Source organism: Neopelma chrysocephalum, unplaced genomic scaffold (assembly GCF_003984885.1).
Source record: "Neopelma chrysocephalum unplaced genomic scaffold, ASM398488v2 Primary Assembly neopelma1_80, whole genome shotgun sequence".
Classification (NCBI taxonomy): Eukaryota; Metazoa; Chordata; class Aves; order Passeriformes; family Pipridae; genus Neopelma; species Neopelma chrysocephalum.
The window spans coordinates 1,188,886-1,213,474 of NW_020897741.1; the positions used below are offsets into that span (position 1 = coordinate 1,188,886).

Consider the following 24,589-nt stretch of genomic DNA (forward strand, 5'->3'; position numbering starts at 1 on the left):
TTTACTGCTTGTACACTGTGTTCAGGAGAGAATACCAGCACTGTCTTTGTTGAGCTGAGCCTAAGTTAAATCTCCTAAAACAGCAGGTTTTGGCTTGTAGAGCATGAACTGGAGCTGGCAAAGACAGGAGCAGCATCCCAGACATTTCTTTGGCTGCTGGGTAACAACACTTCAGAACCACGTTCAAGACAGTAAGTTTATTGCAGTTTGCCAGAAGACCTGGCCTGTTATCACTTGCTTTGGCAGCAGATGTAACCTGTTTTATAAAGGGTACCTTCTGATGGCTGTGCTTGCTGCTCTGGTCAGCTGGGGGACAGGTGACATCATTGGCTCTCGCTGTCATTGTGGTGATTGATGACTTTCATTCTTTAAACAGAAGGAAAAACTGTTGCCATGCTCCTGTAAAGATCAGCTGAGCTCCCAGAGTAGTTCCTTCTACAGAGCACACACACAGCTTGCCTGGGAATTCTCCAACCCTCCTTAGACAGGACATACTCCCTGTGCTGCCACAGTGGATTTGAAATGAGGAAAACAAACCTCCCCCCTGCCATTGCCAAATCTGGGCTTAGTATGGATCCAAACCACATTCCTGCTGAAAACCATGTTCAAATACTCTTGGGCTTAAATGCAGTAGGAGCTGGGACCCATATTTGTTCAGGTAATAAAACTAGAATGTGTTTCTCTACAGCAGCACGTCAGTAACATGCTCTGCCCCCTAACTATGAACTGCCTGCTGGTCAAAGGAGAACTCCAAACCTCACACCTTCCAGCAGTCTGTGCACATCTTCTGGGAGAACGGATCATACTCTGATGGGTCAAAGTGGTCCAAAAACACATAGCCCTGTGGGAGAAGCAGGTAGTGGGTCAGGTCTCAGAAGCCTTAGGTGATAAAACGGTGAGAGCAGCCAGCCTGGGTGGGACACAGCCTGTGACAGACATGGTCAAGAAAAGGGCTTCCAAATTTTCATACACTGCACCTCAGAAATAAGGTGACTGAAGTGTAACAGGAAAATTCCTCTATCCATTTTAATTTATTACAGGCATAAATACATAATACATGATTTCATGGAGCATCCAGAAATAATTTCAGGCTAAGATGCTAACCTTAACTAGGGCAGTCAAGACAGTGGAAATTTTGTTCAAGGGAAAATGTTTTGGCAGAGAAGGAAACAGCTATTGAAAAGAAAAAAAGAAAGGAGTGAGTGAGCCCTCAGCAGGCACAGCCCTAGGCAGGTCACTGGTCTGGGTTCATGAGCCGGCTTTTCCATCTAGACATAAAAGACCTGAGCCACACTTCATAGTTCAGGTCACAGCTCCCTCTCATCAAAAACTCTGCCTGCAACAATCAACATGTTCTGCAGTTCAAGTTCCCTATAACAAGCACATAAAATACTCCTCCCTAATATTCATTCTTACAAAACCTTGGAAATGAAGTTTTTAATCTTGCTTGTGTAGGTGATTCTCCAGGGATCCCAGGAAGGAAGGGAGCATTCAGCCCATGGCCTCCTAGATCTCAGCCCTACACAGTTCATCATGGCAATCTGTGGATGTGATTTCAAGACTTGGAAAAAACCATACTTTAACCTGAACAGCTCAGGAGCTCTGCAAGACAAGTCCAACCAAAAAAAAAAAAAAAAGTGGGATCTACAGTAGATTTAAGAGATCACTGTGCTGAAGCAGCTCACAGAGAAGTGAGCCAGGCCCCGAGGGCCTGTGCTATTCCCAGACACTCAGGAAGCACCGTGGGGCTTCTCTACTGCTGAGTGCAAATGCTGCCTCTGCAGGGGCCTCTGCTCCTCAGGATCTGGCAATTCCCCACACAACAAGCAGCAGCCACACTCATCATCTCATGTTTCTGTCCCTGGAAAGCTTCAAGCCCTAACAGAGCTCAATTTGCAGAGTTTTAGTGCCACCCCTTGGTTTATTATCACATATCACCCCTTTACAGGGTGTGCTGAGACCTCAGTGGATCACAGAGGTGCTTTGCTGCACTCCCAGGTCTGATCCCTTCATGCAGTCGATGCATTACCCCTCACACAGCCCTTGGAATAAGGCAGAGTAACAGCTCTTCAAAATGAGAAGGGGGGTCTCTTTCTGTGCAGCACACAATGCCTACAATAGCCTGGACTACCAGAGGCTGAGTTGTGGCTAACACAGCAGCAAGCCAGGCAGGGGAATCCCCTCTCCTTGCAGGCTGCACTGTCACACTGCCATCTTCACTCTGTGACCAACCATCTCGTTAGGCACCCGCAGTTCATGCCCACAGGACTGGAGGGGAGGAGCAGTGAGAAAGGCAGTGAAAAGGAGGCAGATTTGAGGCAAAAAACCCCACATATGAGCAGGTCATTGGAAGAACAGGGAGGGAGGTGAAGGAGGAGAGGTCAGATGGTGTGAAAAAGGCAGATGAGTGAGCTGACAAAGACTGAGATGGAGGAACTTGGAAAAACAGTGAGGGGAGGAGGAGAATGGAGGAAAGGGGAAAAAGACAGCTTTGGAAAGCAAAGGGCAGTGAAGAACTTGAAGGAATTATCAGAAGCAACAAGAAGATGGAGACAGAGCAGTGGGGAGTGTGACAGAAGAAAGAGGGGCAAAACAGGTCTATGGATGGAGTAAAAGAGTTGACTGGAGAAAGAGAGCAAGAGGAGAGACTGGAGGAAGAATAACAGACATGGAAAGAAGGAATGGACCAATCGCAGGCATGGGAAGCTCAGGAGATCTGGGAAACAGGAGAAGCCTAATAGCAGGGAAGAGAGCAAATGGACAAAGAGAAGGGGGTGAGGGGAAAATACATAGCCAGAAGTCAGTATATAAACCAATCTACAGAAATGTTTCAAGTTCTGCAAAATGTATCATGTGCTGCCACGGTTAATGCAAACTTATGCAAGTGAGTTGTCCTGTAACTCTGAAGGGCTTCAACCTGCTCTGCAGACATGCTGATGATAGAGCGGACACCACAGAGCAAGGGGAAAAGGTGGAGGATGATCGCTGGTGCTGGTGCTTCCCTTCCAGGAGGACACATCCCAGCACATCAGCCATCGCTTTTGGAGGACACCCAGCAAATTCCTGACCTGACACAGAAGCTTGGAAGCGGACTGATGCAGACCCAGATATGTACAGTACACCCAACATATCCTAAATCCTAGCACATCAGCAGTAAGACTAGTTCGGGTCTTTGTTGTTCCATGCAGTTTAAATGCATGGGTCTGTCACATCAGGCCTTTGAAAAAGAAATCATTTGCTCTCATTAAAACAACACAGCTCCCGTGACATTTTCATTTCTGACTGAGAAGGTTGTTTACAGTCTCATGACTCCACCATGCAGTGGTTTCCACTGACAACAAATGCCTGCTCTCAATAAAATATAATCATTTTCGTGGCAGATTATGTAACTGTTCTTACTGCTCTATATTTCCATTCCTGAGATGCAGAAAATTGAGTTGTGGGATTTGATACTCAACAGTGGTGTGAAATTCAGAGCAAAATGAAGAAAACCAACAAGTATTTCCTACAGTGACTGCACTTTTTCTGAGTACTGGAACCCATGGAACTACAAAAAGTTGGGTCTATTGCCTGTATACAGACTTCAAGAAAATTGTTTGTATCTCCCTGTTCCCACATTTTTTTTCTTTTATGAAGCTTGATCAGTAGCATCCAAGGCCCCAAAATCATTTCATTCGTGCTCTGCCAACATACTGCAGTAGTGATGTAGCTTAACTTCTGAGATATGAGAGTGCAGTCCACTCCCTGCTCAGTCAGCCTTTGATTTCAGCTGACAGAGCTCAGTTTTTCCCACTACATAATCCGGCTCACAGAGGGAAATACACATCAATATGGTGTCTCATCATATTCAGACCCAAGCACGGCTATTGTTTGTATCTGATGGTGAACTTAAACAGCTCTAACATCATATGTCACCATTACAGAAGTCCTTGGGAAAGAAAGGTAAGTTACAGGTAAGGTGTATCTGAATTCCAGGCTACTCAATGGACAGCAAATAGCAGCTAAACCCCTGATCTTGTCCAAAGCCCTCCCTATGCAACCCTCTCCATGACACAAATTTACTTCTCCTTGATACCTTCTTTTTACAGTAGTTTAAATACTGAGACAATTGTTCTTGTTTCCTTTTCTGCATTTCTTCAATTGACTGGCTGCCCATTTCGTCCTCAATTTTCTGCAGCACTGGCTCTAAAACATCCTTAAGCCATTCTTTGTACACGATCTCCTTCTTTCTCAGATTTAGGAAATCATTGTGCCTTATGTATCTGTCCACCTCCTAAGTAAGAAATGGAAAATAAAAACCATACAAATTATTGGCCGAGCACATGAAAGGTTTCACAGGTGAAGGCTGGCTCATCTGACTGGTCTCTGCTCCAAGGGCCCTGTTTTCCAGCCCTTCTTTGTACTCCTCCCTCTCTCCTCTTCCCACCACTCATTTCCAACCTCTCGCTTGCAAGAGCTCTGGCATTCAGACCCTTAATTTTTGAAACCGTGGTGCAAGATGGCAGAAAATTACTCACTTTTTCCCATCAGGTTATTGAGCTGAAATCACTGCAGAACAGGGGGCTGATAAGCAGCAGACTGTGCAAGACAGGCAGCAGGAGAGGGACCCTCTCCCTGCAGCACTGGCAGTGTGCTAGATCAGATCAAATCAGATCAGATCAGCCCTGCTGCCCTTTGCTCAAAGCCTCACTGACCAACTAACCACACCCACAGAGCAAATATTAGGTGCAAACAGGCAGGTACGTTACCTGTGATTCACATTTAGGGTTACTACTTCAGTCATATCCAGAGGAGAGGCCACAAACTCATACTTCTAAAGTAGTTTTTCAAGAATACAGACAATTAACATTTTCTCACAAATCACTGACTGGAAACTAGAACACACTGACATGCAGGAAAGCACACAACAAATGAGAAAAGAGGTACCACTTCTTACCCTCACAAAACAATTTTCTCTGTCCAAGATGCACTGAACAGAAGCAATGATGTCTCGGCTTTGGTCAGGTGTTACCTAACAGAACATTAAAAACCCACATGAAGTAAAAGCAGGACTCAGACTAGGAGTCAGATTTACTTTTGAATTCAAAATAATCACTGGTGTTGTGATTAAAGGCACATTATACCATAACCCAGCTGGCAAATCCTTGTGAGACTTGCTCGGAACACTGGGGATAAGTAGCAACAGAAGAGTGTTGGAAGAAGTGGAATGGGAACAGGAATGTACATGTTAAGACCATACACCTCCTTGGCTGCCCCTCACCATGACCACACACCACTTGCTCCTTGCCACTGTTGCTCACCTGTGCCAAACCTGTGGCTCATAAACTCAACTCCTGCACTGCAGCCAAGGAGCACAAGCAATACAGACCAAATCCATCTATCACCTGGGGATGGAATTCCTGCAGGGAAGATGAGCGGGGTACCTCCCCTGCAACAACTCTGTGGGTTAACCAGAGAGACCTTGTCTTCACGAGTCCATCAGCAGCTTCTACAAGAAACAAGTTGTCCAGGTTTTGGCTGGGATAGAGTTAATTTTCTTTCTAGTAGCTGGTACAGTGCTGTGTTTTGAATTTAGGATGAGAGTAATGTTGATAACACACTGATGTTTTAATTGTTGCTAAGCAGTGTTTACACTAAGCCAAGGTTTTCTCAGCTTCTCTCCCCATCCCACCAGTGAGCAAGCTGGGGGGGTCACAAGGAGCTGGGAGGGGACACGGCTGGGACAGCTGACCCCAACTGACAAAGGGTTATCCCAAACCTCAACTGACCTGGTTTTACTCAGGCCTAAGCCAGAGGCAGGGCTGAAACATTCACATTTCACCTGTCTGACCTGCTGCCTCCTCCCGTGGTTTCCATAGACAAATTCAAAGTCACCTCTGCTGCGACTTCCTTCTACTGTTTCAAAACTGAGCTACAGCCACAGCATTTTTGCACGAGCACACCATACCAGTGGCAGCACAGACTCAGGAATGCATTTGATGCACAGAATGGAAAATTAGCCTGCTACTCCCTGTGCTTAATATTGATTCTTAATTCCAATAAACAGTGTAGTTTCCAGTCATGTCTGTCTTGACCTTGCTGACCAGCTCCACACTCCAACACATTTATTATCCTGAGAGGAGCGGGACATCATACATCAGACCAGGCAAGGAAAGGACAAGTAGTACTAAAAAACCACCAAAAACAAATGAGAAGAGGAAATCTAAATTGCTGGCACGTTTTAAGACCCTTTCATCCTACTATGTGAAACAACTGGTATGTTGTATTACACCTGACAAATCTACTTCATATAATCACAGATCCTTTCTAAAACCAGCACCGTAACAGCAGCAGGGAGACACAGCCATCACTCCAGCTGAGAACCACCAGCAGAAAGTACTCAGAACACACACTGGTGAGTAGGTGATAAGTCGTCCTTCAGGATGATCCCTGTCTGAAGACTCCTTAAGAACCAAAGGAATTAGGTCTCCTTTGACTGAAGGAATTCAGTCTATTCTCCCTGCAAAAGAGCAGGCTCAGGGGGAGCCTCATCACAGTACTTATAGAGCAGCTACAAAGAGGACGGAGGTTCTCTCTGCACCAGAAGCCACAGGGAGGAGACAAGGGGTAAGAGGTACAAGTTGCATTGGCTGAAGTTTCATCTCAATAAAAGAAAGAAATTTTTTAGAGTGAGATCAATCATTCACTGGAACAACCTCCCCAGGGATGTGGTGGAGTCCCCATCACTGAAGGTTTTCAAGATGTGATTGGACAGGGTGCTAGACAACCTCATCTGGTGCCTCTTTCCCAAGAAAGGTTGAACCAGATGATCTTTCAAGGTCCCTTCCAGCTGAGGCTGTTCCATGAGTCTGTGACTAGTCACAAGCTTGTTTCAGGTTTTATGGGAAACCTTTCCACATACCAAACTGCAAGTAACTCAAAAAAGTTGCCTCAAAAGGATGCAAGAGCTTGATAAAACCCATTGAGTTGGTTGCTTTTTACAGAGTTTTTTGTTCTTCTCCATGACAAACACATCTCAGATTTTGCAGAACTTTGCAAATAATTATTTTTCATTCCTCCCTTCATAACTTCCATTTCATTCCTCCACTCATATCTTTGCACAACAGAAGCCCTTCTGTGTTAGGCAATCTTTGGCAATAATTTTCTTCTGCAGTCAAAAGTATTTGCTGTGACACTCTTTGCTGGTGCTGAGGAGAACCTCTGGATAAAAAGGTAAAGAAAGGGCGAGGTCTGCATAAAAAGCCAACCTGCTTTACAAAGATCAGGCCCTCATCCAGGTTCCACAATCAAGCTACAAACTGCGATGGAGCAGTAGGAAGTAACAAACACTGCAATAACCATTCCTGAGTGTGCCCAGAAGGGACAGACTGAGACACAAGGCTCCTGCTGGCTCACAGATGAATTCAGGCACATGCCAGGGACAGCAGTCTGGCACAGACAGACAGACCAGAACACTGTCCAGAATTCAGTGGGATTAGGTGGCCAGTTCCAACATAGAAGCCCAATTACACACAACTACTCTGGACTCCCAGTTGCAGATACTGGTTTCCTGTGATCCTTCACAGTAGAACCTACAGCTGAAGAACTGTTGGGAGGCACTAACCTGCCAAGGCCATGGCTGATCAGGTTCTTTCACAGGTCTCAGATGTGTCATTATTTTTAGCCAGGGAGTCTCTGAGCTGTTCATACTGTGCATGGTTGGAATAATCTGGGAGAAACATTAAAACAGCCAAAAACATACAGAACTATTGTATAAACAGCAAAAACCTCATTTTCTTACAATTCCTACCAACTGATGAAGCAAATCTCTAAAGGAATTCTAATTGCTGATGCCAGCAGCATTCTCCTGTCATAGCAAGTAAAACAGAGATTAAGCATCAGGTTTACAGTCAGGTACTGCCTCTGGTGGGACTGTCTGTCCTCATCTCCACAAACAAGGGACAGTACATTTTGTTTCAAAGAACAGTGGTTCACAAATCATTCCAGAATGCCTGTCAGCTTTAAAAACATTTCAGAGTTATCAAATTCCACCTCTGGACTATTACTTATTTCCTTTGTTCCTTTTTCAGTCACATAAAAGTCACTTTCAAGTAACTGCTACATCCCCCCCAAGGATGGCTGCGTTTTAGTGGGTTTTAAAGTCAGTTCTACCAGACAAAGCTTATGCTGAAGCACAAACTCTGAGCTCCAGCCAGAAAATTCCATCTCCTCTCTTGTATGTGCCTCAGTATATCTGAATCAATTTATAAAGAGACAGGAGAACTACAGAGGCAAAATGCCTTTTACAGGAACCTGCACTTAAACCTCTTTATTTCAGATTCACTGGAGACACACTGCTTCCAGGAAACAATGGATTCACAAAATTACTTAGGTAAAGAGTGGAACAAAAGAAAAGCTTATTTCTGCAGAGATACTGACCTCAAGTCTTCAGCCAGATCTTTCAATTACGAAAATAAATTCTGTTCTTCGATTATTTTTTGCAACATCCAGTTAAAAGAATCTGCAAAGACTCTCCAAATCAGATATTCATAGAAGGTAACAATATTTTTTGCACAAGACAATATTTAAAAGTTTACTCTGTCCAACCCAGCACTTCAGTGTCAATATCTGACTCGCAGCTGGCCTCTCTGGATTGCAGATTCAAATCTCTTACCATCAGTTCAAGGTGCAGACTGTAATCTGTAGCTTTATTTGTTTCATTTCACATATCCCTGCCTGGATATTCCTGCTTCCTCACAGAAATGCTTTCCTGTCTTTTCTGACTGAAAGAGTCAGAAACCACAGGAAAGCGTGTGTTGGAAGGGTTCTCAGGAGTCCCAGTCCCATGCCAGCTTGAAGAAGAGCAAACCTCACAGACAGGATTGCTTAGGGTCTCGCCCAGCCAAGTTCTGAAAATTCCCTTCCTCAAATTTGAAAGCTCGTGTCCTTCCCTCCAACTGCTTCTATAAAAGAAAAATCCTCATTTCTGCCATGTAATCCAGGTCAAACCAAATTAAGGGGAAAAAAACAATGTAATGCACATGGTACCAGGGACTTTCCTTCCCTCCTGCATAACTCTGCCAGATTTCTATTCTTTCATCAGACACAAAGAAAACTAAAAATTTGCAGTGGAGTAGGTCACAACAACCCAGTTCTCTACAAAATTTTTTCAGCCCCAGTAAGTCAGGCTCCAAACCCAGAAATACACACTGGCCTTGGCAGTGTGGCAGCCCAGCAGGTCCTTCCTCTGTAGTGATTCCCTGCCTTCTCTGTACAGAGGAGACGAGACACAGAAGAAAATACGGAGTTATAATTAGGACACAGGATTTGGAAAGCAGGTGTCCTGCTACTTTCCATGTGGAAATGAACATTTTTTTGTCTACATGTGCCCCCCTATGGCCCCTGTAGAGAACTGTGCCATGGAGACTGGCGTTCCCTGTGAGAAGCCCCGTGCTCCAAAAACAATCTCCCTTTTATCCAGACAGCCCAAGTCTACTGAGTTCCAAGAAAGCATATCCAACCTCCTGGTGTCTGAGGAACAGGGGGAGGATTCTCCCAGTTTACCCTTCATCCTGCAATAACCAATTAAAGCAAACAGATAAATGACAGTACATGCACCCTGATTAGCACTGACACAATGTCTGATACAAAATAACAGGCAAACAGAGAGGACTGAAGCTGGGCTGAACTGAGGTGCTAAGTTGGTATTAGACAAGTCAACAAACCTTCCTATGAGCAAGACATCCCACCTACCTGCACAAGTGCCATGGGCTCCTTGGTCACAGTATCTTTGACAGATTTCCTTTCCCTCCAAGTAGTTTTGTTCTTCTGGGGTAGGGATGCTGTAAATCCCTGGACAAGTTTGAGACGAAGAAAATACATATTTCAATATTTTAAATTACAAATTACGTAAAATACAGATTCTAATATTTTAATTTCTAATCCTACAAAACAAGTAAAATTAAAAAAAACCAACCATTAGGCTCCTTTCTATCTTTAGTAACTAGTATTAAGACTCCATCCATCTCAGAAAGAAAGGCTGAGCCTTTCTGTTAGCACAAAGCAAAGGAGGTGTTTGATCTCACCACAGAGAATTGGGACTCCAGGGGAGACAAAACAGAGCAAACATAGAGAACCTGCCTCTGCAGCAATCTGCCCTCAGGAACCCATAAGTGGTAAACACTCTAACTGCAGATTTTTTCCCCCCAGTCTTCATAACTCAAGCTGCCACTGAATCTTAATCCTTTCTTTTATTTCTTTGTTTGGAGTCTGGCTAGGAGACACCAGCTCTCCATGACTGACAAAGGTAGGGCTCACTGACTTGAGACAGTAGCTGTTTTTCAGGTCTTAAAACTAAAGGTTTAACCACAGACTTGGACAGAAATACAGTAAAGCATTTTCCAAATCTGAGTGGATAAAAAAAAGATTTGCACTTAATGTAGCAGTTGCAGCCTGCAAATGCCAAATCCCATGAGCAGGTTGGCTGTTCTGTAATATTAGGACGTTTGTTCCACTGTCCCACATCCCTGAAAGTGTTCAAGGCCAAGCTGGATGGGGCTTCGAGCAACCTGGTCTAGTGGAAGGTGTCCCTGCCCATGGCAGGGGGCGGAAACTGAAAGAACCTCAAGGTCCCTTTCCAACTCAAACTGTTCTCTGATTCTGTGAGAGAACCGGTCTCTAGTGCGAGCAGGGTAGCTCTAGAACCCTGTAGCTTGTGAATGCGGAGCTAACAGATAACATGTGCAAGGCTGGAGCGTTCCGGCCTGGCCCCTGCACCTCGGAGGCGGCGATCGGGACCAGGCCAGTGAGAGGAGAACGCCGAACCCCCCGACCCGCACCCTGCCCGGCCCTGAGGCGGGTCCTGCAGACCACAGGGCAGGCGAGGGCGGGCAGAGCCCCGCTCCCCCCACCGCCGTGCCGGGTCCCTCACCGGCCCCAGGGGCGGCCGGACGGGGCTGCGGTGGGAGCCACACCCGCCCCGCTCGGCACAGCCCCGCTGAGGGGAAAATGGCGGTGCCCCCCTCTACCCTCACGGTTGTTGTAGAGCCCCTCCGTGTCCTTCCGCCGAGGAAAACAGTCTCTCTCCCATTACCCGCAGCCTCTCGGGACGAGGAGGCACCAGCCTCGGGGACAGGGAGAGGGCAGCGCGGCCGCAGGGTCAGCACCCGGACCCTGTTCCCGGGTGGAGGTGGGATGCGGGCACGGACACGGCTGGGCCCCTCCGCGTCCCGCGCTGCCATGGCAACCCCAGCCCGCGCGCTGCCCCCGGCAGGTCTGCCCACCAATCAGAGAGCGAGAGCGCGGCCAGCGAGCCAATCAGAAGCGAGAACAGCCCGGCCGAGCCGAACCCAGCCGAGCCCATACGAGCCCGGCGGAGCCCGGCCGAACCCAGCAGGTGACGCTGAACCTTTATGGACTACATGTAGGAGGCAGAAGGGTTCCCAAATGATCTGTCCTCTCCTCACCTGTTCTGCTTGTTCACCACTTGCACCAGGGATAGCAAACCTTTGTCAAGATCCGAATATCTCCTTTCAGTGTAACTGAAAGAGTCATTTGGGTGGATGGGACCAAGCTGTCATAATAATCTAGTTTTTAAATTAATAATTCTAATACATTCATATGCTGTTCAGCTCATTGCCATGATTTTCCCGTTTTCAGCAAATTATAATTAAGGATGAGCAATAAGAAACCAGGAATATGGTTGCACCAATAATTCAAAGCTCCTAGAATGTTTGGTGCTGCAGCAGTTAAAGCTGCAGTTCACATTTAACTGTGGGTAACCAACTGTAAAATGCCACTGCCCAGTTGGGTTCTTTACTGGCCACACCAGTGAATTATAAGGCAAATGAGTCCTTTTAATGCTGCCTCTTTTTTCCAAATCTGCCACCACCCCTTCAGTCCCCATAAATGCTGCTGTTGGCAGGCGGTATTTCTTTACATTAGAAACTTGGGAAGAAAGCAATGGTGGTGATGTCTCAGACTGATAAATTTTTCAGTCTGACTTGTCCCACATTCTTTCAGATTCCATTTGTATCCCTGGCAACCTAGTGCCTCTCACTGTGAGACTCCACAAAGTTCCATCCATGAGTTTCCAGGTTTACCCACACAGTAAATAAAATCCTAAAAGGTTTGTTTGGACAGCCCCCATAAGCATTTCAGCCCTAGTTAACCATTTTTCTCCTGGAAGCCAGACAGAGGCTTTTGCCATATGACATTCTTTTATTATTCCATCAACGGCTGTAAATTTAATTATATTGCAAATGGGTATCATTCTCAAAATATTTGCTGTTTTCTTTTTAATCACTGACATTTGAGCTCTTGCATCAATTAAAAATTCAACCATAATTTTTTGAGGAACAACTAGAATATCATTTGAGGGTTCAGGGCATTTGCTTGGGAGCCATTATACTGCTAATACCCACCGGGCAGGGTGGCTTCCTGCCCTCCCTGGGAATGTGAGTTTTTTGCTGGGGATTCTGTAAGATCATTTAAGCCCTGTCTTGATGAGGAAAGTACATGCTTATTCTGAGGCAACAAATTGTCCTGAGGTTGTTTTTCCTCACTCCTGCTATTTTTCCTTGCCGCAATTAAAGACTGAACCAGCTTACGGAGGTCATCCTTGGAGCCACCATGTAACCAAAACTTAGGTACTCCCAACACTCGAGCCTGGAGCCATAAGTCACATCGCTCTTTATCAAATTTGGGTCTTTCGTTAGACCTCGCATTAAATTTGGATCGGGGAGTGTTAACTTGGCAGTCTAGAGGCTTCTCCATGCGTGAATTCGCCCAGCCCATACGGCGCCTGTAAACAAGGAGTTCATGTGCAAGCTCATCCCAAGTGGTTATGGAGCTTTGCTGCCCCTGTCTAACTGGAACACGACCACAACTGGTGTTTGCGCTATTCAGAGCATGAGCAGCTTGCAAGTGGTCTTGAACATTTGCAACAAATATCTTAAGAGTATCAGGGAGGCCCCAAATGAGAGGAGTTAACTGTGCTGGATCAATGGGAGCTCGCATTGGAGATTTCCTCTTAGGGTCTCTCATACATGGCCTGTATGCACGCTGCCTTGTGCACTGAGGCCACCAAATCAGAGAAGCTGGGAGTTTTAATTACCAGCAGGTCTCCTCTCTCCTCAGGCTCTAAACCACCTGCCCAATACGCAGCACGTGCAAGTAAGGAGTAATTGTGATCTCCTAGGCATGATAGCCAGAAATACTCCTGGTCCCCAATAGTGTCTCGCCTGCTCCTCATTCAACAAAATCCTGTCTCCCCCCGTAAGGGAAATTCGCCACACATACTCGACTGCAGATTCTTCTTCTCGCCTTGAATACTTTTCCTGTAATTGTATTAGTTCCTCTAGTGACCAGGGGATTGTACACACAGGAGTGCAGATTTCATCATTGCTATCAGCACCAGAGACCAGCTGAGAGTCGAGTTCGGGGATCCCCACAATTTCATCAGCATTACTATCGTACCACATGTCCCCATCCCAAGTCTCTGGGTCCACATAATGTACCAACTTGTGGAGACAACTATTCAAAACAGGAGCCTGCTTTTCCATCAGCTGTTTCTCTCTGCGCTCCCCTGCAGCAAACAGAGTTTTAAGGTGGTCAACCTCAGTTTTAAGGTGGTCAACCTGGGTTTTAAGGTGGCCAGCCTTGGTTTTAGGATGGCTGTTCTCAATCACAAGCTGATCAACTTGGATTCTCAGTTTTTCTCCTGTCTCCCTCTCAAAGGCTAAGGATGACTTCAATACCTCATTTTCTGATTTCAACACATTGTATTCTACATCAGAAGTTTGTTCAGAAGCAGGGGTATTTTTATCTCCTTTCTGTGCACGAGACAAATAGGCTCCTAAAACTGCACAAATTACATCTTTACCTTTTCCCACTTTAGATTTTTGCTCAGCCTTACATTCTTCAATGCATTCTACCACTTTCTTTTCATCTTTCCAAAACTTTTGAGCCTGTTCCTTCCCAGCCTGGGAAGAGGCATATTTATGTTTTTGCAGCAGCCTATCCATGGCAATCCTGCTGGCTGTGCCAATTTTCTGTCACATAAAATGGGGGGTGTTTGATCAGTCTGTCAGTGCGCCAAGAAAGATGAGACCCTTGTGCCCGACCAGCTTGTCAGTGCCCTGGAATGGGGACCCCACAGCACAGCCCACTGTATCAGAGGGGGATTTGACCAACCAGTTCAGGGGCATCAGCAGAGTGTCAGAGCCAAATCCCTTATTTCAATTTAGAAAGAGAGGCCCCCTCCTGGATCCCCCCCCTCTTAGTTTGTATTTTATCAGTTTTGTCAATGTTATCCACTGAGAGTGGCTGCCAGCGCCCTTGAAGGGCTCACACCAACAGTTTATGGATTAACACACTTTATAAATATAATACAAAATTGTGACAGGTTGAGGTTGGAGGATTGCTGGTGATAGTATCTGGCTGCAAAAATATATTCAAAGCAATACACAGACAAGCTCTAATCCCTAACAAAAGCTGTCTCAAGCAGAGTACGGTTCTTACCCAACAGCTGTGCCTGCAGGGGAGAAAACAGGTTCAGCACCTGACTGATCCCAGGAGCTACAATGGAGTCTTTCCTAACTTCTTCCCATTCTTAACTTACTTTTATAATATTTCTTTACCTTTAGGTGGAGCTTCAGTGACTTTAGTCATACATCATGTTCAGTGAGGCCCAGAAACCACCCCTAAAGCCTTTTTTCCGCTCTGATCTGCTGCTTGTAGCAAGTTTTATCTCATTTCTTAGTATTTTCATCATGGACTGTTTCCTCAGTAGGAGGTAAATTAAACATGAGGAAAACCAGAACCCAGGAATACTTACCCTATAAAAACATAACTGGACTTTTACGGCCTTCCTGAGAAACATGACCATTTTCCTGCTGGTCAATTCTGTTGCCCTCTTGGTTTTGGGATTTTTATTTTGTTATATTGCTTATGTAAGGCCTAGCATTATTTCTGCTGAAATTCCTGAATTCCAACGTGAAGAAAAATATGGTTTCCCATATAAAAAGGAAGGGGAATGAACACTTATACATCTATCTTTTTACAGAACAGAAGGAAAGTGAATCAACTGTAGGCTTTGCTGAGTGACAATCTTGTCAGCACAAAGCGTGTGGAAAACAGCTATCACTGGCATAAAGGAAAGACAAGTCTGTGCATCAACCTTTGGCTTTGATGTAAGAGATCAAGAGCACCCTGGGAAGAGACAGCAAGGTAGAAACTCTGGGAATGCAGAGCACAAAGCAGTGATAATGGCAGGGAGCACAGCGCTCTACTAAACACACTTGTTCTTTCGGCCTCAGAGCCCAGTGCCAGGGGTACAGCCTGGCTGACTCGCAAGGTTGATTGCTAATTTCACATCTTTGATTTCTGGAAGAAAGATGCCATTTAAGTGCCATTTTCAAGGAGTCCTTTTTAAGCATTTTGAGTTCAAGGATTCTGCCAGTAAAGCAGATGGATGTAGGTCCATTCTCTGGCACTGAGACCTGCTGGTATGGAATATGCTGTGACCATACTATAACCCTGAAACAGTAGCTGTACAGGCTGCCCTTGGGGAGCCGTCCTAGGCCATTCTAACTTCACAGTCTGTGCTCTGGAACTGCCAAAAAGCAAAGTAATTGCAAAAAACAAAGTGCTTGCTGGCCCAGGTCACAACTCTACCCGGCCTGTTCTGACCGTACTCAGAACTGCTCCCTGGAACCTTAAAATTGCTGGTATAGATGTAGCTTATCTGTTTTCATTATCCAGCAGCTTATAAAGAGCAGAATAACAGCACTTCTTTTCATATCCTATCCTATCATATCATATGATAAAAAGCTAATAGGCACTCCCTGATACAGTCACAGAATTACAGAATGGTTAAGGCTAGAAGGGACCACCTGTGGGGGTCACATGGGGGGAATACTGGAAAAGAAAGTTCAGCAAGAAGGAGTGCATGCATTGGCTGTAAGGTGACAGACCAAATTAAGGCCACACTGACAGACCTGAGCGGTTATGGGAAAGACCCAGAAACCCCTTGTAAGGTGATAAGGCTACACCAAAAGGGACAAAGAGACTCCTGAAGGCTTTCAGAAAGACCCCAACACCTAGGGAAGACTTCCCAGCAAGAGACTCATAGGATCAAGGAAGGATGGAATGGTATGGAGATAGTATGGCCTTTCTTCGCCAACATCCTACCTGATGTGAACTCAGGCCTATGTCATCTGTCTATCACCCCGAAAATTAGTTTATTGACTATAGTCATTCAAACTGCATAAGAAAAAAAGTATAAAAAGATATTGGATATGAGCAAAAATCAGGGAGAAGTTCCATCATTTGTGCGGGTGTAACTGACAGGCTGCCTTTTCTCCTTCCACTCCTCAGGATGCTGCGGGGCAATCAACTGTTTTTATATTTTACTGCCTGTCCAGATCCCTCTGCAGAGCCTTCCTGCCCTCCAGCAGATCAACACTCCCACCCAACTTCGTGTTGCCTGTGAACCTACCAAAGGTAAACTTGATCCCCTCACCCAGACTGTTGATAAAGATATTAAACAGAGCAGGCCCCAATGCTGAGCCCTGGGCAATGGGACTTACTAAATCTAAGAACTGGGCTTTACATTTTAAGCTAGCTTTGGACTAGCTCTATCCTAACATTTTCCGCAGGACTACACACAGAGCTGGAGCAGATCCAAAAGTTGCCATTGTGTTATTTATCCCCAAGTCTGATCTGGCTCAGTAATACATTCAGGAGCCATATCATAGTTGATATATGAGCATTTTTTAATGCTACAGGAGAAAGGCAGAAAGTGTAAAGCTGGAAGATTGCAAAAAAATGCCAACACTTGCAAAATCCTGTAACGATATCCATATGTTATTTAGTCTTGCAAATAGTCATATTATCCATAACTGACCACTGCTCCTAAGCAAAGGCTAATATAATGTCTAAATGTTTCCAGGGCTAGATTTGCAGTGAGTTTGACTGTGTATTTTCTGGAGTTTATTCCTGCTGTCCTGGATGATTTCTTTGCAAAAAGAAAACAAAGTACCTTTTCTTTGCCTATTACAAGAGATTTCTGAAAATTATTGAAAGTGTTCAGTGTTTATTCTTTAGAACAGATATTACGTCATGAATACAGGTATGAGCATTTTTAATTTTCAGCTTAAAATAACACAGTCTTCATTTGAGCATCGCATAGTCTGAGGGGGATTTTAATTTGGAAAAAAAGCATCTCCATTACAACAATTCTGTATATGATTTTTATAATTTTTTAAAAATTATTTCTTTATCACAGTAGACTACTTTAGAGAGAAAGATTTCTTCTGAATCAGAAGAAAACTTGGACTTCATCAACTTCAGGACTGCTCACGAGGAAATAAAGCTTAGAAGTTTGAAACATTATCCAATTTAAACAACAAACTGCTGCTTTACAACATTCCAGTTTGAGTTTCTTTCAGGGCTTTTTTCAGGAACACTTGAGGTCTCACTGTTCATAAAAGGACAACTCTATGCATCTAAGTTTCTTAACTGAATTGAAAGTGATGTCTTCAATATTTGGCTTAAGATAGTCTGCTTAATCTTTCTAACATTGCCTTTTAGCCTGTTTCCAGATAAGATAATTATTAATCTCACTAAGCAAAGTAAGTTCTCTAATGGCATTACAGTGATGCAGGGCACCACAGATCCAAGGGATGAAGGAAATTGTTACATTAACACATTTTCAGACTGCCCAGTACATCTTTGAATATTACAAATAAAATATATTTTAACATGCCAATTTGCATTGCCACTGACTGCTACAGAAAGCTATTTTAAACTGCAGGGGATTGCAAAGTTCTGTGAGGATGAGGGAGGAGAGACAATGTCAGTACTGGGACTGAATCAGACTGTGTGTACTACAGGGCATCAAAGAAGGGCATTCTCAAGAACAACAGGCTTCATGATCTTTTCATCTGCAGAAGTAAAGAAATTATTAGCTCTTTGAGTCACATGAGAACAAAAGAATTGTTGATTCTAAATTTGTTTAGTTTCAAAGAAAAGTTTAAAAGCATGACTCAAAAAATCTCATTATTAATATGAAAAAAATCCACAGAAAAAATTCTACACATACACACACATATGATTTATCATTTTTTAATAGCCTGAAGTGTCAATTTTATTCCCTGACAACTCAATAGCTGGTGACCAGGACACAGAGAAAGGCATGATCTGATCCTTCTCCTTCTGGGGGAAACAGCAAAGCTCAAGGAGATGTCATCAGTCTTTTACAGCCTGAATGATTCTATGATTCTAAACCATCAGGTAGGAATGCACAGGGCTGATGGACATGAACCAGCGAGCTCTGAACGCTGCTGTCTCCCGGGAACAGAGCCTAGGGGGTCTACGGCATAAGGGCTCTCACAGCTCCCGTGCCGCGAATACCAGTGGAGTAAATCGAGCCTGAGACAGAGTTCCGAAATCAGAGCAGTCGCTCCTGCTCTGCTCGAGCACACACCATGACACTCCTCCCGCCCAGCACGGGCATCAGGCCAAACTCCCCTGGGTGCTGGGGGAGAGGTGGATCTCTGCCGGAGTTTCTGTCTCAATCCGTGCAATAATCCAGGTCAGTGAGTAGAAACAATAGTGAGTTGTACTAATAGTTCTGACTCATGTCTTTCCCTCCAAAGTAAAACGCAACCTCGCCCCGTTCCACCCCTTGACCCGCAGGGAGCAGCTGATGGCAAGGGCAGAGCTCGGAGAGGAGGAACCGGGATCGGACTCTGTTCCCGAGAGCAGGCTGGGTTTGTTCTGGTGCAGAGATTGTCCTTCCTTATTCACAGGAAAAAGGTGAGTAACAAATTGTGCTCGGGAACCATATAACTTCTTAAAATTATTGCTTGTGGCCACTGCTGGCAGACCTGACAGTTTGAAGTTGTTACACTTGGTTGGAAACGAGTTTCAGTTTCTGCGGTTTTCTGTGTATTTGAGAGCAATGTAAATACTCAAATCCTCTTCTTTTTTTTTTTTTTTTTACATTTTTGTGGGCCTGAGTCTGTCAACAAAGGCAACGATTTATAAAAATGCAAGTTAATGAACTCTGATGGAAGAAGGAAAAAAGCTTCTTTCACATCTTATTTTTAATTGACTAAAATTTGGACACAATTAACAAAGCAGAAGCATCTCTTACAGGGTGGTATCAGGTGAGCTTCCCACTGAATTTTTTAGCTGATACAGACAAATTTTGTGGGACAGGATTAAATGGTTCAACTGACAACAATGAATAGACAGCCAGCCTCAGAAAGAAAAGCCTTTAAATTACATTGTATTGAAATAATTGGGAGTGCTTATTCACTGTAAAATAGCCGTAGAGCACCACCCCGTGGGGATTGACATTCCTGGGGTTTCAAGTTGTTTGTCATTCTGCATTTGCAGTTTTACCACAGACAATTAGGTATGCACTTAGCTTTTCCTGTACAGATATCATCATGCAAGTGATTTTTACAGAGGGCAGGGTGGTCTGTCACACAGTGCTGGTTACTTGAAGAGGCTCTGGCCAGCAGCCCACCCTGTGCTGCATTCAGTAAAGTAGCAGCTCTCAGGAAGTAACACAGTTCCCATTGTGATTCCCTCTTCTTCTCATCTCCTTCCACCCAGCACCAGGGAGCAGAGGGGAGCCTCTTGCAGATTTAATTTTGCCAGGCAGGAGGAGGCTTGACATTGCAGCCCATCTCAACAGCTGCTGGTGCCAAAAGGAACCCAGGAACAGTTAAGGAGTTACCTGAAAGACTCCTGCAGCAGTGGGACCCTCTACCAGAGCAAATCAGGCACACTGGAATCAAATGCTGAGGCAAGGGAAATAAATAGGAATTTTTAAAATCTTTTGTCATCTTTCATCACTGAGATTTTCTCACTGCACATAAGTGTGCCTGTATTCATGCCAGTTTTATTTCAGTTTGGGTTTTGGTTTGTTTTTTTTTTTCCAGAGAAAATGTTTGCAGCCTATTTTGATTGCCCAGGAGGCCCAGAAAATCTCTATATGAAAGAAGTGATGAAACCAAGTCCAGGACAAGGAGAAGTTCTTGTGAAGGTCTCTGCCAGTGCTCTGAATAGGGCAGATTTACTCCAGGTATGTATATGTTAAGCAGATTTATGCAGCTGAAAATAACACTGATTTTTCAAGCCCCTATCTGAAGTCTTGACAGATCAGAAGAGTTAAAAGTGGTTGGAAGTTGGGAGCATTTGGATGGGAGATTTCATAGGGGCGAAAGAAGAGATGTCTGTTGATTCAGCAGATAAATGTTTTTATCTGGGTAACTGCAGTGCTGGGCTGGTATGGAAAGGCAGCTGCCTTTCAAGAAAACATAAAACCAGAGCTCTGGTCTTTCTAGATGCTTAGACCCTTCTCTGGACATTTGAGATGAACGGGAAATGTTTCACTGGCCCAGTTCCAGTGGGAGAAAATCACATTCAAATTATTAAGTTTGATCTGCAAGCCATGCTCTGCAACTGGGGACCACAGTACCTCCTCAGTAGAGACTGGCCTGGACAAAGGAGACTCACAAAAAACTGAATTTATTCTTATTTTAGGAACATACTTAGGAAACAAGAAGTGTTTCCAGAGGAGAGAAGATCCTCAAATTACTGGAACATTTGCACAGTGCAAAATCAGGATTAAATAAATAGGAATTTAGGTTAGAGACATGAAAATGGAATATTGCAGTTCATTACAGTCAATGAGGTGTTGCTTTTCCTTCCTTGCCCTCTCTTTTCTTTTATTTTAGAGGAGAGGGAAGTATCCTCCCCCAGAAGGAGCAAGTGATATTTTAGGCTTAGAAGCAGCTGGGAGTGTGGCTGGGCTGGGCCCTGGCTGCAGGGGCCGGTGGAAGATCGGCGATGCAGTGATGGCTCTGCTCTCCGGAGGAGGTCAGGCACAGTACGTTACAGTTCCTGAGGGCCACCTGATGCCAATCCCCAAAGATATGACTTTTACCCAGGCTGCAGCCATTCCCGAAGCCTGGTTAACAGCATTTCAGCTGCTGCATTTTGTAGGTGAGAGGTGTATCTGCCCATCTATCCCAAAACAGCTCATATTCCTTTCTGTTATGAAATCCTCTCTTTGTTGCCTCCATCTGAATGCTGTTTGCTTTTTCTCTGTCACTTCATTCCTGTGGGTCAGAATCTGGTACACCAGACACAAATCCTGAAATCTTGACCACCTCTCTACACTCATAACTTACTCTGCTGATTGCATATTTACAAGGAAGGATATGGAAAGATGCTCAGTTTTCTTTTCATCTATATTTCTCAGCTTGAATCACTGAATGGTTTGGGTTGGAGGGGACTTTAAAGATCATCTAGTGCAATCCCCCTGCTATGGGCAGGGGACACCTTTCATTAAGTCTAAACCCTCAAATAACTTCCATGTTCTCCAAACAGCTGAAAAGTCATCCTATTTCTAAGGATTTGACTTCACTTGCAAAGCATGACCATATAATGAACTTTCTCACTAATTGCCTTTGGACCTACAATAGGCAACATCTCCTTGTACCTTGTTTCACAGAGACATTAATTGTAGATAAAATCCCCTCTGAGCTGATTCTAAACAGTCAGAAGCTCACACTCTTCACTTTGAAAATACACTGCCAAGGCACTACAGTAGCACTTGCCAGGGTTTTCCTCAGGTGAGAAATATCCTTCTTCTACCCTCTTCAGCAGTAGCACCTAAAAGCTCCAGTAAAGAACAGAAGTTCCAAACAAATAACTTTCTTGTAGACTTGCTTCAAGCAGTGTTGTTTCCTGGAGATCACTTCCAGATCACTTCAAATTAATGCATTAGAGCAACTAACAGATAATTGGTAGAACTAGTCCTTAAAATTACCCAGCACTTTGGATATTTCTCCATTGTTGAGTGCCTGATTTTTCAGTATGAACATCCTCCAGCAGTGTTTTTTACTGGTGGAATAAAAAGGCTGATTGCACTCACTTAAGCATCTCGGTCACAGATGCCCAGAACTGGACAGGGCCAAGATAAAGTCATTCCACTGAAACTGGTAAAATGAAGTTCTGTCAGCACACTGTGACCTCTGTTAGTCCTGGGTTTGTTTCTTTTATGAAAGATATGAAGATGTAAACAAAGCCCACAAGGGCATCTCTTTCAATCTCCTTTTCAGTATTTTCCACACTGTTCATGTTTTAATCCAAAGGCGATGCCCAAAGCGTGACCACTCTTCCCTTATGTCCTCCTTCAGGTAAAATACAGGAGGGCGAGACAGTGCTGATCCATGCTGGAGCCAGCGGAGTTGGCATGGCAGCCATTCAGCTGGTGAGACTGGCAAAAGCAATTCCCATCGTGACAGCGGGAACTCAAGAGAAACTGAAAGCAACAGCAAACGCTGGAGCAGCTGCAGGGTTCAACTACAAGAATGAAGATTTTAGTGAAAAAGTCTTGGAGTTCACCCAAGGTAAGAACCTCTCTGTGAAAGAGCCTGTGACAGCTGGGGAGGAGTTTGTACCTCCCAACATGGCCACATACACTCAGTTTCAGCTGTTGCCTTAGTCGGTGAGGGAGCAGACAGTAGTGACCCTGTTAGCACAACCTGACACACTGTTCAGCTCAGAATGTGCCTTTCCTTAGTTTAATTGTGCTGTTTTCTGCATGGGCTCTCTTTATCTGTGTTCATTTGGGGCGTAAATATTGTGCCTTCTTATTGTTGCCTCCACAAAGAACTGTGGGACCAAGTCCTCACACTTGTCTTTATAAGAGTTTGAATCATCATGGAATCACAGAAGGATTTGGGTTGGAAGGAACCTTACAAGATCATCTTGTTCCAAGCCCCTGCCATGGGCAGGGTCACCTTCCACTAGACCAGGGTGCTCCCAAGCCCCACCCAACCTGGCCTTGAGCACTTCCAGGGGTAGGGTATCTACAGCTTCTCTGGGCAACCTGTGCCAGTGCCTCACCATGCTGGGTTCTCACATTGTTAGAAAATTTTTTTGGGGGCCCAATTCTATAATTCCTTACAAGTCATTCTGCCAATTCCTAATTTCAGTAGAAAGAATTAAATGAGAATTGCAGGGTTGATTCTGTACCTATAAAGAACAAGGTTGTAGTTTTCCCTGAGATTATCCCAGCCTTTAATGCAGCTCAACTACATTGCTGAAATCTCTTCTGATTCTACTTAAGGTTCTGGAGTGGATATTATTTTAGATTGTGTTGGTGGCTCATACTGGGAGAAGAATCTCAACTGTCTGAGTACTGATGGCCGGTGGATTATTTATGGACTACTGAGTGGAGGTGAAGTCCATGGGGATTTGCTAGCAAGGCTGCTTTCCAAAAGAGCCAGCATCCACACGAGTCTATTACGGTCACGAGACAAGGAGGCAAGTAATGGCTATCAACAGTTCATGCAGTTGGACCGTAAAATTGATGATAGTTTTCTTTTAAAACTAGTGTTAAACACCTTCTTGCAAAAAAAAAAGTCCCACTTGAACTGTTATTACATACTTTGAAACATTAAGTTATAATTAAGTTATAATGTCCCCTTTCTATTTTTATCAAATTCCTCCCTGAATCAGAGGAATGATACCCAGGACTTCTGAATGTATTTCACAATTACCATAATTTAAAGATTTGGCCTAAAAAAGAACAGAACTTGAGTGATCAGGCAATTCGATTGAGTCTGAGGAGAGGTAAATAAAAACTTCTATTAGGTAATTTTTCGAAGTAGAAAGCAAGGCCATTTGGATGCCCAATTACCAAGAAGAAAATCACTTTATGTGGAAAATTCTCAGCTTTGACAATAAAAGACAGGCAGGCCAGAGTCCTAGGGTAGATGGTTTAAGACATATATATATATACATACATATATATATTCTCAAGAACTTTATCAGTTTGAATTTAAATGGTCCTGCACTGAGCTTACACCACCTGTTTTGGAGAATTTCATTCAATTAAAATGTAATAAATCTAAAAGTTTTCTTCTTGTTTGTAATTTAGACCAGTCATATGTTTATGATGTCCATTTCACCGTGAGAGTGCACAAGTGTCTCCTTGCGGGCTTCGCACACTTTGTACGCCGTGCTTAGAGACACCTCAGTGAGTGAAATGGCTGGAAATAACCTTCAAAACGCTCTTTTCCCGCAGTATAAGGAACGGCTGGTGAGAGCCTTCACAGAGGACGCGCTGCCCTATTTTTCTGGAGGGGCTTCCCCGCGTCTCCAGCCGCTCGTGGACAGCGTTTACCCCCTGCATAAGATCGCAGAGGCACACAGGGTTATGGAGGAAAACAAGAACATCGGCAAAATCGTCATCGAAGTGCCCGTTTGCTTCAAGAAAGGGCCCCTGCTGTAGCTGTGCTGGGTGACAGGGTCACCGCGGGTGTTGGACTGCAGAGATCCTGCCGCTTTCTGCTCCAAACCGGGATCGCTTACTGTGGGCGGTGAGGAGGGGTAGAGGATTACGAGAGGCGTTTATTGAAAAGGTGGCGAGGAGGGGCAAAGGATAACGGGAGGCGTTTATTAAAAAGAGGTTCGTGCTGCAGTTCTGTTGCCGTGAAATGAAGGCGGACGCGGCGCGGGGACCTCCGCTCCCTCAGGGCCGAGGGCGGGGCCGGGGCTGAGCGGTGCACGCCGGGACAGC

The 24,589-nt window shown here is 44.6% G+C and overlaps 2 protein-coding genes across 12 annotated transcripts; one reads left to right on the plus strand and one right to left on the minus strand.

Annotated features, from left to right (window-relative positions):
* Positions 1 to 182: 182 nt before the first annotated feature.
* FAM228B (family with sequence similarity 228 member B) lies at positions 183 to 11,184 on the minus strand. Of its 5 annotated transcripts, none has more exons than XR_003535343.1 (9): positions 11,007 to 11,184; positions 9,733 to 9,831; positions 9,190 to 9,248; positions 8,419 to 8,500; positions 7,604 to 7,708; positions 4,937 to 5,011; positions 4,076 to 4,273; positions 757 to 841; positions 183 to 366 (listed from the first exon to the last, which is right to left on the minus strand). XR_003535343.1 is itself a non-coding variant. In XM_027690121.1 (9 exons), the coding sequence occupies exons 5-9, from the start codon at positions 7,694 to 7,696 to the stop codon at positions 340 to 342; spliced, it is 471 nt and encodes a 156-aa protein (XP_027545922.1). In that variant the 5' UTR covers positions 7,697 to 7,708; positions 8,419 to 8,500; positions 9,190 to 9,248; positions 9,733 to 9,831; positions 11,007 to 11,184; the 3' UTR covers positions 183 to 339. The 5 variants fall into 5 exon arrangements, 3 of the variants coding, with proteins under 3 accessions (XP_027545922.1, XP_027545923.1, XP_027545924.1); XM_027690121.1 differs by having other exon boundaries at positions 764 to 841; XM_027690122.1 differs by having other exon boundaries at positions 764 to 841; positions 10,910 to 11,008.
* Positions 11,185 to 18,294: 7,110 nt separating this feature from the next.
* Positions 18,295 to 24,490, plus strand: TP53I3 (tumor protein p53 inducible protein 3). 7 transcript variants are annotated; one of them, XM_027690092.1, is made up of 8 exons: positions 18,295 to 18,798; positions 19,016 to 19,151; positions 19,606 to 19,798; positions 19,935 to 20,077; positions 20,733 to 21,000; positions 22,200 to 22,412; positions 23,159 to 23,331; positions 24,095 to 24,490. In XM_027690092.1, the coding sequence occupies exons 4-8, from the start codon at positions 19,940 to 19,942 to the stop codon at positions 24,299 to 24,301; spliced, it is 999 nt and encodes a 332-aa protein (XP_027545893.1). In that variant the 5' UTR covers positions 18,295 to 18,798; positions 19,016 to 19,151; positions 19,606 to 19,798; positions 19,935 to 19,939; the 3' UTR covers positions 24,302 to 24,490. The 7 variants fall into 7 exon arrangements, with proteins under 7 accessions (XP_027545893.1, XP_027545892.1, XP_027545889.1 ...); XM_027690093.1 differs by having other exon boundaries at positions 18,564 to 18,798; positions 20,733 to 20,874; positions 23,135 to 23,331; XM_027690086.1 differs by having other exon boundaries at positions 18,567 to 18,798; positions 23,135 to 23,331.
* The last annotated feature ends 99 nt before the right edge of the window (positions 24,491 to 24,589 follow it).